Genomic DNA, 13,096 nt, shown 5'->3' on the forward strand with positions numbered 1-13,096 from the left:
ATTTTTATGCTTCTTTTTGGATATATTCTATTACTATATGGTTAGTTTTTAACTGCTGTGTAAAAAATTACCAGAAACCTAGCAGCTCAAAACAACACAAATCTATCATCCTACAGTTTATGTGGGCTAGGAGTCCAGGCATTGTTTTGCTGGGTCCTCTGCATAAAGTCTCAACAGGATAACATCAAGATGTTGGCCTGGACTGTAATCTAATCTGAGACACAGAGTCCTCTTCCAAGTTCACTGGTCATTGGCAGAATTTAGTTCTTTAAAATTACAAATATAAAGCCATCCATGTTGTCTTAATCATTCTTGAAAGAGTTTTGCTCTAAGAGCCTAGAGACTACCTTCAGGTCCTAGTTCTAAGGCTTTCTCACAACATAGCATCTTACTTCTTCAAAGCCAGCAGGAGAATATCTATTGTAACAGGTGGATTGAGAAGAACAAAGGAAACAAAACAATACACAAAACAAATAGAAAACAAGTTGAAACATGTCATACATTCGACCATTTTATTAATTACATAAATACAAATGAACCAAATTCTCAAAACCAGGAGTAGCAAATGTCAGACTGGATAGAAGAAAGGAGGACCCAAACATATGCTGTCTAGAAAAGAAATACTTAAAATATAAAAACACAAATGAAGTAAAACAAAAAGGATGGAAAATAATATGCCATGTAAAAATAAGCATAAGAAATAATATCTGAAAACTTCAAAACATGGAGCATTACTAGAAATAAAGATTTCATAATGATAAACAGTTGCTATATCAGGATGACACTGTAAATTATATACTTAAGAGCCAAGCCTCAAAACACATTAAAAAAGAAACTGAAAGAGTCACTCAGAGATTTTAAGATTCTTCTCCCATCACCTGAAAGAACGACGCACAAAAAATAAAATAAGAAAGGATATCTGAATACTTTCAGAGAACCTGACAGAAAATATTATAATTTTTCTATTTTCTATCAGTTTTCTAATTGACAGAAAATATTACATTCAACAACTGCAGAATAACAACATTTTCAAACGTACATGGCATATTTGCCAAAATAGACCACACATCAAGCCATAAAACAAATCTAGAAGAGATTGATGATTTACCTCATACATGGACACAGAGAATTAAGCAAAATGAGGGAACAGAGAAATACGTTCCAAACAAAAGAACAAGACCAAACCTCAGAAAAGGAACTAAATGAAATAGGGTTACGCAATCTACCTGCTAAAGAGTTAAAATTAATGGTCATAAATGTGATCACTGATCTTGGGGGGAAAGATGGAAGAACAATACAAACTTCAACAGAAAGATAAAAAGTATAAGAAAGTACCAAACAGTAGTTATAACTGAACTGAAAAATACATTAGAAGGGTTCAAAAGCAGAATGGATGAGGTAGAAGAATGCATCTGTGAGCTGGAAGACAAAATAAATGTAACTCACCCAAACAGAGCAGAAAAATGAAAAAAGAATTTTAACGTGATGAGACATTTGAGACTGCATCAAGTGTAATAATATTCACATTATGGGGCTTCTAGAAGGAGAATAGACAGAGAAAGAGCCAGAAAAATTAAATGAAGAAAAAGTGGATGAACACTTTTCCTAATATGGGGAAGAAAGCAGATATCCAGATCCAAGAAGCCCAGAAAGTTCCAAATGAACCCAAAAAGACACACACCAAGACATATTACAATTAAAATGGTAAGGGGAGGGGTGGGAGGGGAGACATAATTATGACTCCTCATAATTATGAGGGGAGACATAATTGTGTGGTTGTATGGTAGAAACCAGTACAACATTGTAAAGCAGTTATTCTCCAATTAAAAATAAATTTTTTAAAAAAGGAAATAATACAAACATTCAACCATAGTACAGTATGAGTATTCTCTTAGTTGATGAAATACAATGTATCCATTAAAAAATATTAAACTTCCACATTCATACTCATTATGAGTCTAAGGGTCAGGGTACAGAAATGTGTTTGTGTATGTATTGTATGTGTGTGTATATATGATTTTACTAAATAGTCTTTTTTGAAAAAGGTAAAGATAAAGAGAAATCCTAAAAGGAGGAAGCAAAAACCAGCTTGTTACACACAAGGGAAATCCCAAAAATCTATCAGCAAATATTTTAAGCAGAAAATATACAGGCCAGAAAGACAGGTATGATATATTCAAAGTCCTGAAAAGAAAAAAATGTCCAACCAAGAATTATCTACCCAGCAAGAGTTGAAGAGGAGCAATCAAGAGTTTCCCAGATAAACAAAAGCTAGGCAAGTTTCATCACCACTATGCCAGTTCTGTAAGAAATGTTAAAGGGACTTCTTTAAGCTGAAAAGAAATAGCACTAATTGATAAGAGAACATGCAAAAGTACAAATCTCACTGGAAAATGTACATATATAATAAAGGTAATATATGGATCACTTATATGAAGATTAAAAAACAAAAGTAGTAAAAATTACTGAAATTACAGTAATTAGTTATGGGTGCCAAAAATAAAAATATGTTAACTGTGTCATCAGTAAATTTCAAAAGATCAAAATCCCACACTGTTCTGTGACCACAAAAGAAATTAAATTACAAATATCTAGATAATCCTAAATACTGAAAATTAATGTATTTCTTAATATTTCATTAATCAAGGGGTTAGTCTCAAGGAAAATTGGAAAATATTTTTAAAGGATAATGCATATACAACAGCAAAATTTGTGGGGTACAATTTAAAGTCTAACTTAGAGGGAAATTTGCAACTTTAAATGTTAGAAGGTAGATTGTTAAGGTAGACATTTAATCAATATTTAAACAATCTAAAAAAGTAAATTTTTCTCTAAGTGAAGGACATAATAAAAATAGGAGCAATGAAATAGAAAAGATAAAACAATAGAGAAATATTTTTTATTTATTTTTAATCGGAGGATAATTGCTTTACAATATTGTGTTGGTTTCTGCCATACATCAACATGAATCAGCTGTAGGTATACATATGTCCTCTCCCTCTTGAACCTCCCTCCCACCCCATCCCACCCCTCTAGGCTGTCACAGTTTGAGCTCCCTGTATCACACAGAAAATTCCTACCAGGTGTCGGTTTAATACATGGTAATACATATGTTTACATGCTACTCTCCACTTGTCACACCACCCCCTTCCACCACTGTGTCCACAAGTCTGCTTTCTATGTCTGAGTCTCCAAAACAATAGAGAAATTTTTTTAAAGTGAAAAGCTAGTTCTTAGGAAAGATAAATAAAATTGATTGATTCTTAGTAAAATGAATGAGGGAGAAAATTTGATTGCCTGTATGGGTGAATGATTAATGAAAGAGGGACTATCTCCAAATCCTAAAAATATAAAGGAAAATTATAGACATTTTAAGCCATTAAATTTGACAATTTAAATGAAGTAAACAAATTCCTTGAAATTTACAACTTACCAGAACTGAGAGAAGTAAAAATAGAAATTTGTAATAACCCACTGTCTATCAGAATCAAATCTGTGTATGAAAAACATAGCACAAAGAAAAGTCCAGACCCAACAAGTTTCACTGGCCAATCAAATATTTTAAAATAATACCAATTTTATACTAACTCAGAAAAAGAAGGCAAAGGAACATTTCCTAGCTGATTCTTTGAGGCCAGCAATAATCTTACATAAAGGATATCTAACAAAGATAGTATAAGAACTAAATTTATAGATCAGTGTCTTTCATGAACTTAGACATAAAAATCCTGGACAAAACATTAAAAGATTGAATCCATCAATTTAAAAGAGGGTAAAACATCTGGAGCAAGTGAGAATTATACCAGCAGTACAAGATGAATATGTCATTTGAAAATTAATCAAATTAATCTACTATATTAACAAAAACATAACTGACAAAATTTAACAACTGTTTATGATCAAAGCTCTGAGTAAGCTAGGACTAGATGAAACTTCCTCAATCTAATGAGAGATATTTATTCAAAAACCTCCAGCCAATATCATTTTTAACCGTGAAACAGTATTTTCCCTCTAAGATCAGAAATAAGGCAAGGATATCTGCCATTTCTGTTTGGCATTGTTCTAGAGATCCTAGCCAGTTTAGTAAGATAAACAATAGGCATAAAGGAAGAAGTAAAACTCCTGATATGATTATTTACATTAAAAAATTCTATATTCCTCTAAACCTACTAGAACCAGAAACTTACGCAATACCTCAGGACACAAGATCAGTATACAAAAAAATAACTGTATGTTGATACATTATCAGTTAAAAGTTGTAAACTTTAAAAATTGAAATAGCATCATTTAAAACAGCATAAAAACATAAATAGGAATTTTAGGAAGATACTGTAAGCCCTCGCAAAGAAGATAAATGATTGGTCACTGAAAACTACAAAAGTTTAGTGAGAAAAAGAAGACCCAGATAAATGGAGAAACATAACACATTCATGCATTTGAAAACCTAATATCATAGATATTGGATGTCATGGAATTGAATTATAAATTCAAGTGCAATAAAAGTCCTCTTTGCCTGTGAGGTTGACAAAAAAATGAAACTCATGCGTGCACCTGTTTCTCAAGACTGAAATTACACTCAGGGCAAAAGTAACTGAATTCTGGGCTTGCTTTTTAGGATTTTCACTCTCTCCTAGATTTCAGTTCCACTGTTCCTCATTATATAGTAAATCCTTAAATAAATTTAAGATGTGTCCTTGGTTTTGTACATTATCCAGTTTTTAATTTGTCTTTCATAAGAGTCTGTTTCCTAGCTGCATTACTATAAAAAGTCTCCATTGTCTATTTTTTTCTATCATTCAGTTAGAAAAAAAGCTGTATTTTGAGCAATTACTGTGTGACAGACACTCCTGAGCACTGTATATGGGGTGACAAGCAAGACAGAGTCTCTGTCCTTAAAAAGCTCCCATTTTAATGGAGAATGTCTTCATTTTTCTATTCAAACTGCTTTGGAAGGAGTGGTTATGAAATGCACAAACTTTAAGCACATATTGATCTCTGCCTTCTGACAGCTCCCATGGAGTTAGAACCTCAGACAATAGACTTAAACTCCAGCACCTTGATGAATAGAGGACCATAGCAAAGTCTTCCCAAAGCCTGGGTAGGGAGAGAAATAGGGGGAAAGAATCTGAAATGGTAAGAGAGGGGCTGACATTTTAAAGATGACTAGGATTTTGCCATGTGACCAGCAAAGGTTGGAGAAGTGACTTTGGAGGAAACTATGTTGTTTTCTATCCCACAGAAACTCCAAGTGTAAGAAGTCTCCACGAAGAAGTTTTGAGAGTTGAAGAAACTCGCTAGATTTAACCAAAAGCAAAAGGGAACATCCAGGCTCTAAATCCATTATACCAGAGGCTCTCAAGGAAACCACTAAACCAACCATGCATCCCAAGGATGATGTTAGACAACCTGTGGCCACATAGCTGGTCTCTGAACCCATCTAAGCACCCATTTCAGGGGCCAACAGAGAGGCCACCCTCCAAACTGCAAACTGCATTGCCTACCATGAAGGCAAATGAACCAACAATTCCCTCCATGGAAGACCCTCCTCCTGAAACATAACCTGAACACCACCACCCCCATTGACTCCTCCCAATAATCCTCTTTTACGATGGTTTCTACCACATCCAGAATGCTCTTCTCCTTTGGGCTGTCTTCAAAGAAGAATTAGCCACAACTTGCCGCCTCCTCCTTCTTCTTTCCTCTCTGGGCCCAGAGTGAACTGATGGTAGAGAGAGGTCAAGAAAGAAGTGCAGAAGAGCCAGGGAGGCTCTCAGGAAAACCATTTCTGGTCTCGCCTTCCATCTCCAAGTGATGAGCAAAGGGATAACCATGTGATCCTGGAGGTGGAGCTGGTTGCTCTCCAGGTGAGACAGGATTTGTCTCATCCTGACCCTTCATAATATTCCCCGCTAAAGGAGTGGCTGTGGTGAACATCAGCATGTAAATAAAGGCAACTTCTCAGGAACTCAGAAGGTAATTGATACACTCTTTGCACCCCTCTGTGGCCACTCAGACTGACAAAGACTAGGGGATGAGTGCCAAAATGATGCCATCCAGAGAAGGAGGAGTAGTGTGGAGCATGAGTCAGGGGCAAAGTCTCACCCCACACACATATCCTGTCATACAGTGTGCCTGGGGTGCTTCCTCATAGCTGGTCACTGGCTGATTCCCCACTGGGGTGATGGGCATAACCCAGTGGCCTTTGGCCATCAAGGGAAACTAGATCTGAAATCCCAGTGTTAGAAACAGCAAGTCGCATTCCACCCGTGCGACCATCACCTATTCATGCTCCTTCTCCAGGCCTCATGTTCCCATGTATATGGTGATGGGCAGGGGCAGACACCACAGGATGTTCCCTGTGGCTCTGGTTTATCCTGGGCTGACGGTGGAGTCCTGTAAACATCGGTGGGGGAGGGCTGCCTTGGACAGCCGCACTGTCATCCCAGAAAGCAGGGCTGTCTGGTTTGGGGCCTCCATTTCAACAACAGCCCCTCCACCTCCCACACAGGCATCTGGAGAGAAGAGTAATAGCACTTCCTGTGGAGTGGTTTGTCACCTACATGCAGGTGACCCCAGACCCGTCAGTGTTTGAGGGCAAACGAGCTGGGCTGGCTAGGCTGAATATCAGGGGTCTAGAGGACAGATCACTAACATGCCACTGGCTAGAGGATTCTCCCCCGTCACTTCTCCAGGCTCTCATCCCAGCCACAGCCCAGAGGGATGCCCCACCCCTACATCACACCTTCCCCGTCTGAAGCTCTCACCCCTAGACCTGCCCAGGTCATGTCCAAACTTGATTGTTCCATCCTAGTCACAAAGTAATATTTTACAGACACCCACTGGACGTAAGGATTAACCCAAGGCAGCATGGTTTCTGGGGTTCTTGGAGGTTTCTTAATGGACCAAGGAGACATTTCTGGCAGGATACAAGGGCCACTCTGGATCCACTGGCCCAGAAGCTGGTCCCCGCTCTGGATCTCCAGCCAACCACAATTAGGTCTCCACCTCCCAGGCTGACATCCGTCATTTCCCCTCAACCTACCCCAGGCCCAGCCTGTCCCTTGAAGCCCCTTTTAGCACACTATGGGCTCAGGCACCCCAACCCCCAAACCCAGACAGCTTGATCCTGCACACACAGACCACAGAGAGAGTTATATAGACCACTACCCCACAGATCCCTGTTCCTGGCCCCACACACTGCCCCCTCCCACTTCCCCCAGCAAAGACACTACCAGACCAGAAGATAAAACACAGGCTTTATGCCTGAGATCATCAGGGGAGATTTACAGCAGCTCAGCACTCACACTGTAATATTTAGAAGCAGTCTGTCTCCCTCATCCCAGCTGAAGCTCCTGGACTTAGGGGTATTAAGCCAGTTCCTTAGGTTTCAGGATAATCTGTTTGGTTGTTCCCAGCATAGAGAACTAGGTCGTCCTGTTGGTTACATTTCCGGGCCATGACCTCAAAAGAGGTCACATGGTAGGGCTAGTATGAGTTAAGAATGACATCCGAGGAGCACAGGCTTTTACAACTGGGATTGTCACAGCAAGCCAGGACTAGAACCAACCAGGTGCTTCAGGCTGGATGGAGGGAGTTCTACATCCCAGCAAGGTCACCTCACTGGAAGAAGGATCAGAGGCCACGTTGGTACAGTCAGTGGTGGCCAGCTGGTTCAGCCTCCCTGCCTGGATAGCCAAGGTCTTCCCCTGGATGCAGAGGTAGCTGATGGTCCTGAGCCAACTGCTTCCTTGAGAGTAGGCACAGGGCCAGAGCAAAAGGGCCACTGTTCACTTGCCACTCCTGGAGCCCCGCTGTTTGCTCATGGCCGTAAGCATCTGGCTAATATAGGAAGTCAGGAGGTCATCCATCTTGTAGCCCTGGAAAGAGCAGCAGAAGATAAAACAGAGCACCAAGTAGGACACAGCCACCCACTCTTACCCAGAACACAGCACCCAGGAAACTGCAGGGGACAGAAACCTGGACAAAGGCAAATCCTGCCCCACTCTGGACTCAGCCACACAGCTGAAGGTATGGATTCAGCCAGCCAGATATCTAGGGTTCTAGGTTATTGTGATCCCACATTAAGGTGCTAGTTTGTGGGTTGCTCAAATCCCTACTAAGAATAAACATTGGATAAGAGGTTGGAATGTCATACTTCATTGTTTGGATGTGTGAAGAATGGTATTAGGACTAGGATTGAAAAGATTAGGGCTAGTACTTCTAGTTAACTGGGGATTGATGAGTTAGTTGTTCATAGGATATGCAAGTACAAAACACCACTCTGGTTAAATGTGTGGTGGTGTATTGAGAGGATTTACCAAGGTATAATTGTTGGGATCTCTTAATAAATCAGGTGAAAATAGGACTAATACTATTGGAAAATAGGACTAATACTAATTCTAGAACTAGTAAAAAAGACACCTAGGATGTCTTTAATTATATAGTAGGAACAAAATGGGATTTTACCTATATCAGATGATTTCTGTGGGATTATTAGCTCCTGTTTCATGAAACATTAATAGATGGACAGCAGCTACTGCTGCAATGATAAATGGAAGAGTGACGTGGAAAGTGAAGAATTGTGTAAGAGTTGCTTTATCTACAGAAAAACCGCCTCAGATCCATTGAGCAAGGTTTATACTGACGTATGAGATTGCTGAGAGAAGGTTGGAAATAACTGTTGCCCCCCAAAATTGTATTTGTCCTCAGGGTAGTATAAAACCTATAAATGTTGTGGCTATAACTGTAAATAACAGGATAACTCCAATGTTTTCATGTTTCTAGAAAACTGTAGGATCCATTATAAAGACTGCATCCTATAGGGATAAATAGGCAGATAAAGAATACAGAAGATCTGTTTGCATGTATGTATTGAACAATTCATCTGTAATTTACATCTCAGCAGATATATGTAACTAATGAGAAGGTGGTTATCGTCTGACATGTAGTGCATTGCTAGAAACAAAGCTGTTAAGATTTGTAAAACTAAACAAATACCTTTTAGGAACAAAAACTTCATCATGATGAAATGTTTGATGGAGCTGGAAGATCAGTGAATGCATTGTTAATAATTTTTATTAATGGGCATGATTTTTCAGTGTCGGTCATTAGTGCTCTTGTAGTTGAATAATAATGAGTTTTCATGTCAACGGCCATGGTTAGATTCCATGTAAGAATAATGATAGCATACATTGTATTTTAAGTACTATTTTTGTAATTAGTTTTGTGGGGAGTTTTCTTCAAAACCTTCATGGTCGGTTTGAGTTGATTGTGGGTGATAATGTTGGAATTGTGTTGAATTTTCATGGGTTTTTGGGGGGATTAATAGTGTTTGGATTTATTTGTGGTTGTTGTTCAGTCACCAAGTCATGTCCAACTATTTGCAACCCTATGGACTGCAGCATGCCAGGCCTCCCTGTACCTCACCATCTCCTGGAGGTTGCCCAAATTCATGTCCATTGAATAAGTGATGCCATCCAACCATCTCATCATCTGTTTCCCTCTTCTCCTCCTGCCCTCAGTCTTTCCCAGAATCAGGGTCTTTTCCAGTCTCTCAGCTGCTTGAATACTTTTTATATGGACTTTTGCCAGCAAAGTGATGTCTTTGCTTTTTAATACACTGCCTAGGTTTGTCATAGCTTTGGATTTATTTATGGGAGATATTAGTGGTGTTTGGGAGTTCCTGGTAGCTCAGACAGTAAAGAATCCACCTGTAATGCAGGAGACCTGGGTTCGATCCCTGGGTTGGGAAGATCCCCTAGAGGGAGGGGCATGGCAACCAACTCCAGTATTCTTGCCTGGAGAATCCCCATGGACAGAAGAACCTGGCAGGCTACAGTCCATGGGGTTGCAAAGTGTCCGACACGACAGAGCAACTAAGCACGGCATTAGTGGTGTTTGGTTATACAACAGCTATGGCTTCTGAGCAGTATCCTGAAGTTTGGATCTCCAATAAGACTGTATAAGGAGCATTTTTTTCAGATTTAATAACAGAGTTTTCAGTTGTATTTTATGTTTTAAAAGATGAGGAAGTGGAGGTTGTGTTTTAAGTTTAATGGTTTGGGAGATTGGGTAATTCATGATGCAGGTGATTCTGAGTTTTTTTAGTGAAGAAGCTATGGGGACTGCAGCACTATATAGCTGTGGTACTTGATTAGTGATTATTACTGGTTGATCATTGCGTATTGGTGTTGTGGTTATTACAGAGACTACTCGTGGAAATTAAATAGAATTATGTTTAGGAAGAGGGTGATGAGGAATGAGGAAATATACCTTGATTAGATCTTTTTGGTCTGATACTAATGTAGAGATTTTTATCTGAATAAGGGAAGTAATTTTTGGTAAAATATTTTCTAATCAACAGGCTGATTTCTGGTTTGTTGATAGATTTAAGTAGGGTGATAAACAGTGTATAATAATACTTTCCCTCTTAGGGAAAATACCCTAAGGGTTTGGAAAGCCTGAATATATTTGAAGAGTAAACTTTAAATTCTGTGTGTTATTATTAATTTCAAGTGCTAAGGTAAAACCTAGAATGGTTATGGCAAGGGAAGTTAGTTTTAGGTGATAAGGTATAGTTATTTGAGGGATTGTTGTTGGGGGGGTATTGTTGAAAATAAAGCCAGCTTCTGATTAATAGACGTTTGATGGAACTGACTAGGAGAGGATTATTTCCATTATTAAAGTTAGGGTGGAAAAGCGAGGTTGTCCTAGTAGTGCAAAGATGATAAGGCGAGTGCTGTAGACAGCTGTGAGGGACGTAGCAATTAGACAGCAGGATCAGGTGCTGGTATTGACATGTTAGCAGCTTGGATTATCAGATCTTTAAATTCAACAAGGAAAGGCATTCCTGTTAGTGCTAGGCCAGTTGTAAAGGCAGTTGTGGTAAAGAGTATTGCTTTAAACAGGCCTCCTATTTTTATGGATATGAGCATATCAATAACATGACTTTAAAGAAACCATATGTGCAGATATGGAGAAATGCTTGGGAGGGTTGATTAATGCCAGTTGTTACTATTATAGGCCTAGTTGGCTTGAAGTGGAAAAAGCAGCAATATTTTTTTAACATTCTGGGTAAGAGTGCATATTGCCATAAACAGTTAGTTACTGTTTGAATAAATTTATTATTTTCTGTTAAAGGATAAAAGTGGATGAGTAAGAAAATACCTGCTACCACTACTGTGCTTGAGTGGAGCAGGGCTGAGACAGGGGTAGGGCCTCCTGATGCTGAGGGACTGCAGTTCTGGGTGGAGGCCAAGTTGGTCGGATTTTCCAGTTGCAGCTAGTATGAGACCTAGTAGGGGTAGATTTGAGTGATTTAGTTGGAGTATAAAGACTTGTTGAAGATTTCATGCATTTAAATTATCAGAAATCATGCTATTGCTATAACAAATCTGTTAGCTCCAATATGGTTATATAAAATTGCTTGTAGAGTAGCTGTATGTGCATCTACTCATCTATATCATCACCCAATAAGCAGGAAAGATCATTCCGACCCCCTCACATCCAATGAAAAGCTGTAAAGGTTATTAGCAGTAACAAGAATTAGTATTGTGATAAAAGGAGTAAATATTTGAGGAATCCACTGACGTTAGGATCTGAGTATAGGTATCATATTGAGAATTCTATGATGGGTTGTATAACAAATAATGCTACTGGTATGATTATTGAGAAATAGTCTATTTTGAAGCTGAGTGATAACTTTAGAGTTTGGATAGTGATTCAGTATCAGTTTGAGATAATCATTCATGCAGGCCAAGCGATTATTATTATTGGGATTGTACTAATAATAAAAGCGTATGAGATAATGGATACTGTCACTCTTATTGGTTGATATTTGTTGTGATTGGTATTAATATAAATAATGTAACTCATGTGAAAGGAAAATTTATTACTTTTATTTGTAGTTGCACCAATTTTTTGGTTCCTAAGACCAATGGATAACTACTATCCTTTAAAAGTTTGAAAAAGTCATGTTACGTGGTATTTTTACCATAAATGCATGCTAGTCATGTGAAGACATTAGATCAAGAATCAGATATTGCTGACAGCAGTTCTTACATACTTTCTTGGTAAATAAGGCTAAATCTTCCGTCTCTAGATTCACAAACTAGTATTTTTTAAAACTATACTTACAGTACAAGGGGCCTAAAATGACTTGGGGATTTAGTGGTAGAAGTAGAGAGGCAAAATATGAAGTGTTAATGAGGGCATTTTCTTGTGTAGAAGATTGTAAGATGTTACTAATGTGATGTGTGTATTTGCCTTGTTATATTATGATTAGTATTATATGGAGTATAAGGCAGGAATTACTGGATTAATTCCTATTAGAGTAATTGTAATAGTCGATCATGAGAAGGATGCTTTTACTACAAATAGCCCTCCAATCAGACTAATGGCTGGGGTAGAGGTAAATTTGTAAGACTAGCAACCTTAGGCCTCAGGCTAAGGTTATTGTTTGGCTGTGAATTCGTTCATAACGTGAATTTGTTAAGCGGAATCATATGGATGATGTGAAGCCATGGGCAATTATTAGAGTGGTAGCTCCTGTATAACTTCAAGGTGTTTGGATAAGAATAGCTACAATAACAAGTGCCAGGTGGCTGATGGAAGAATATGAGATGAGTGATTTTGATCTGTTTGATATAAGCAAATTGAACTGGTTGTAGTTATAGGGATAATATGAGAAAAGGATATACTGTAAAATCTGTTAGTGGATTTAGTGTTACAATTCATAATACGCCTTGCTGCTGCTACTGCTAAGTCACTTCAGTCGTGTCCGACTCTGTGCGACCCCATAGACGGCAGCCCACCAGGCTCCTCTGTCCCTGGGATTCTCCAGGCAAGAACACTGGAGTGGGCTGCCATTTCCTTCTCCAATGCGTGAAAGTGGAAAGTGAAAGTGAAGTCGCTCAGTCGTGTCTGACTCTTAACAACCTTATGGACTGCAGCCTACCAGGCTCCTGCATCCAATGGGATTTTCCAGGCAAGAGTACTGGAGTGGGGTGCCATCGCCTTCTCTGATAATACGCCATAACCACCAAGTTTTAGTGATATGGCTGTAAGTACTACGGAACCTGCGATGGGGGCTTCTACA

General features: G+C 38.8%; 1 protein-coding gene across 2 annotated transcripts in view; it reads right to left on the bottom strand.

Moving 5' to 3' along the window:
• Positions 1–7,235: 7,235 nt before the first annotated feature.
• The window catches only part of MYO7A (myosin VIIA), a 103,972-nt gene continuing 98,111 nt past the window's right edge, over positions 7,236–13,096 (bottom strand). The window contains exon 49 of one of the 2 annotated variants that reach the window (XM_027562807.1): positions 7,236–7,877. In XM_027562807.1, the coding sequence (XP_027418608.1) occupies positions 7,788–7,877 (90 nt within the window). In that variant the 3' untranslated portion in view covers positions 7,236–7,787. The remainder of the gene's footprint in view (positions 7,878–13,096) is intronic. The other variant, XM_027562808.1, reaches the window with a different exon arrangement.

Source organism: Bos indicus x Bos taurus, chromosome 15 (assembly GCF_003369695.1).
Source record: "Bos indicus x Bos taurus breed Angus x Brahman F1 hybrid chromosome 15, Bos_hybrid_MaternalHap_v2.0, whole genome shotgun sequence".
Classification (NCBI taxonomy): domain Eukaryota; kingdom Metazoa; phylum Chordata; class Mammalia; order Artiodactyla; family Bovidae; genus Bos; species Bos indicus x Bos taurus.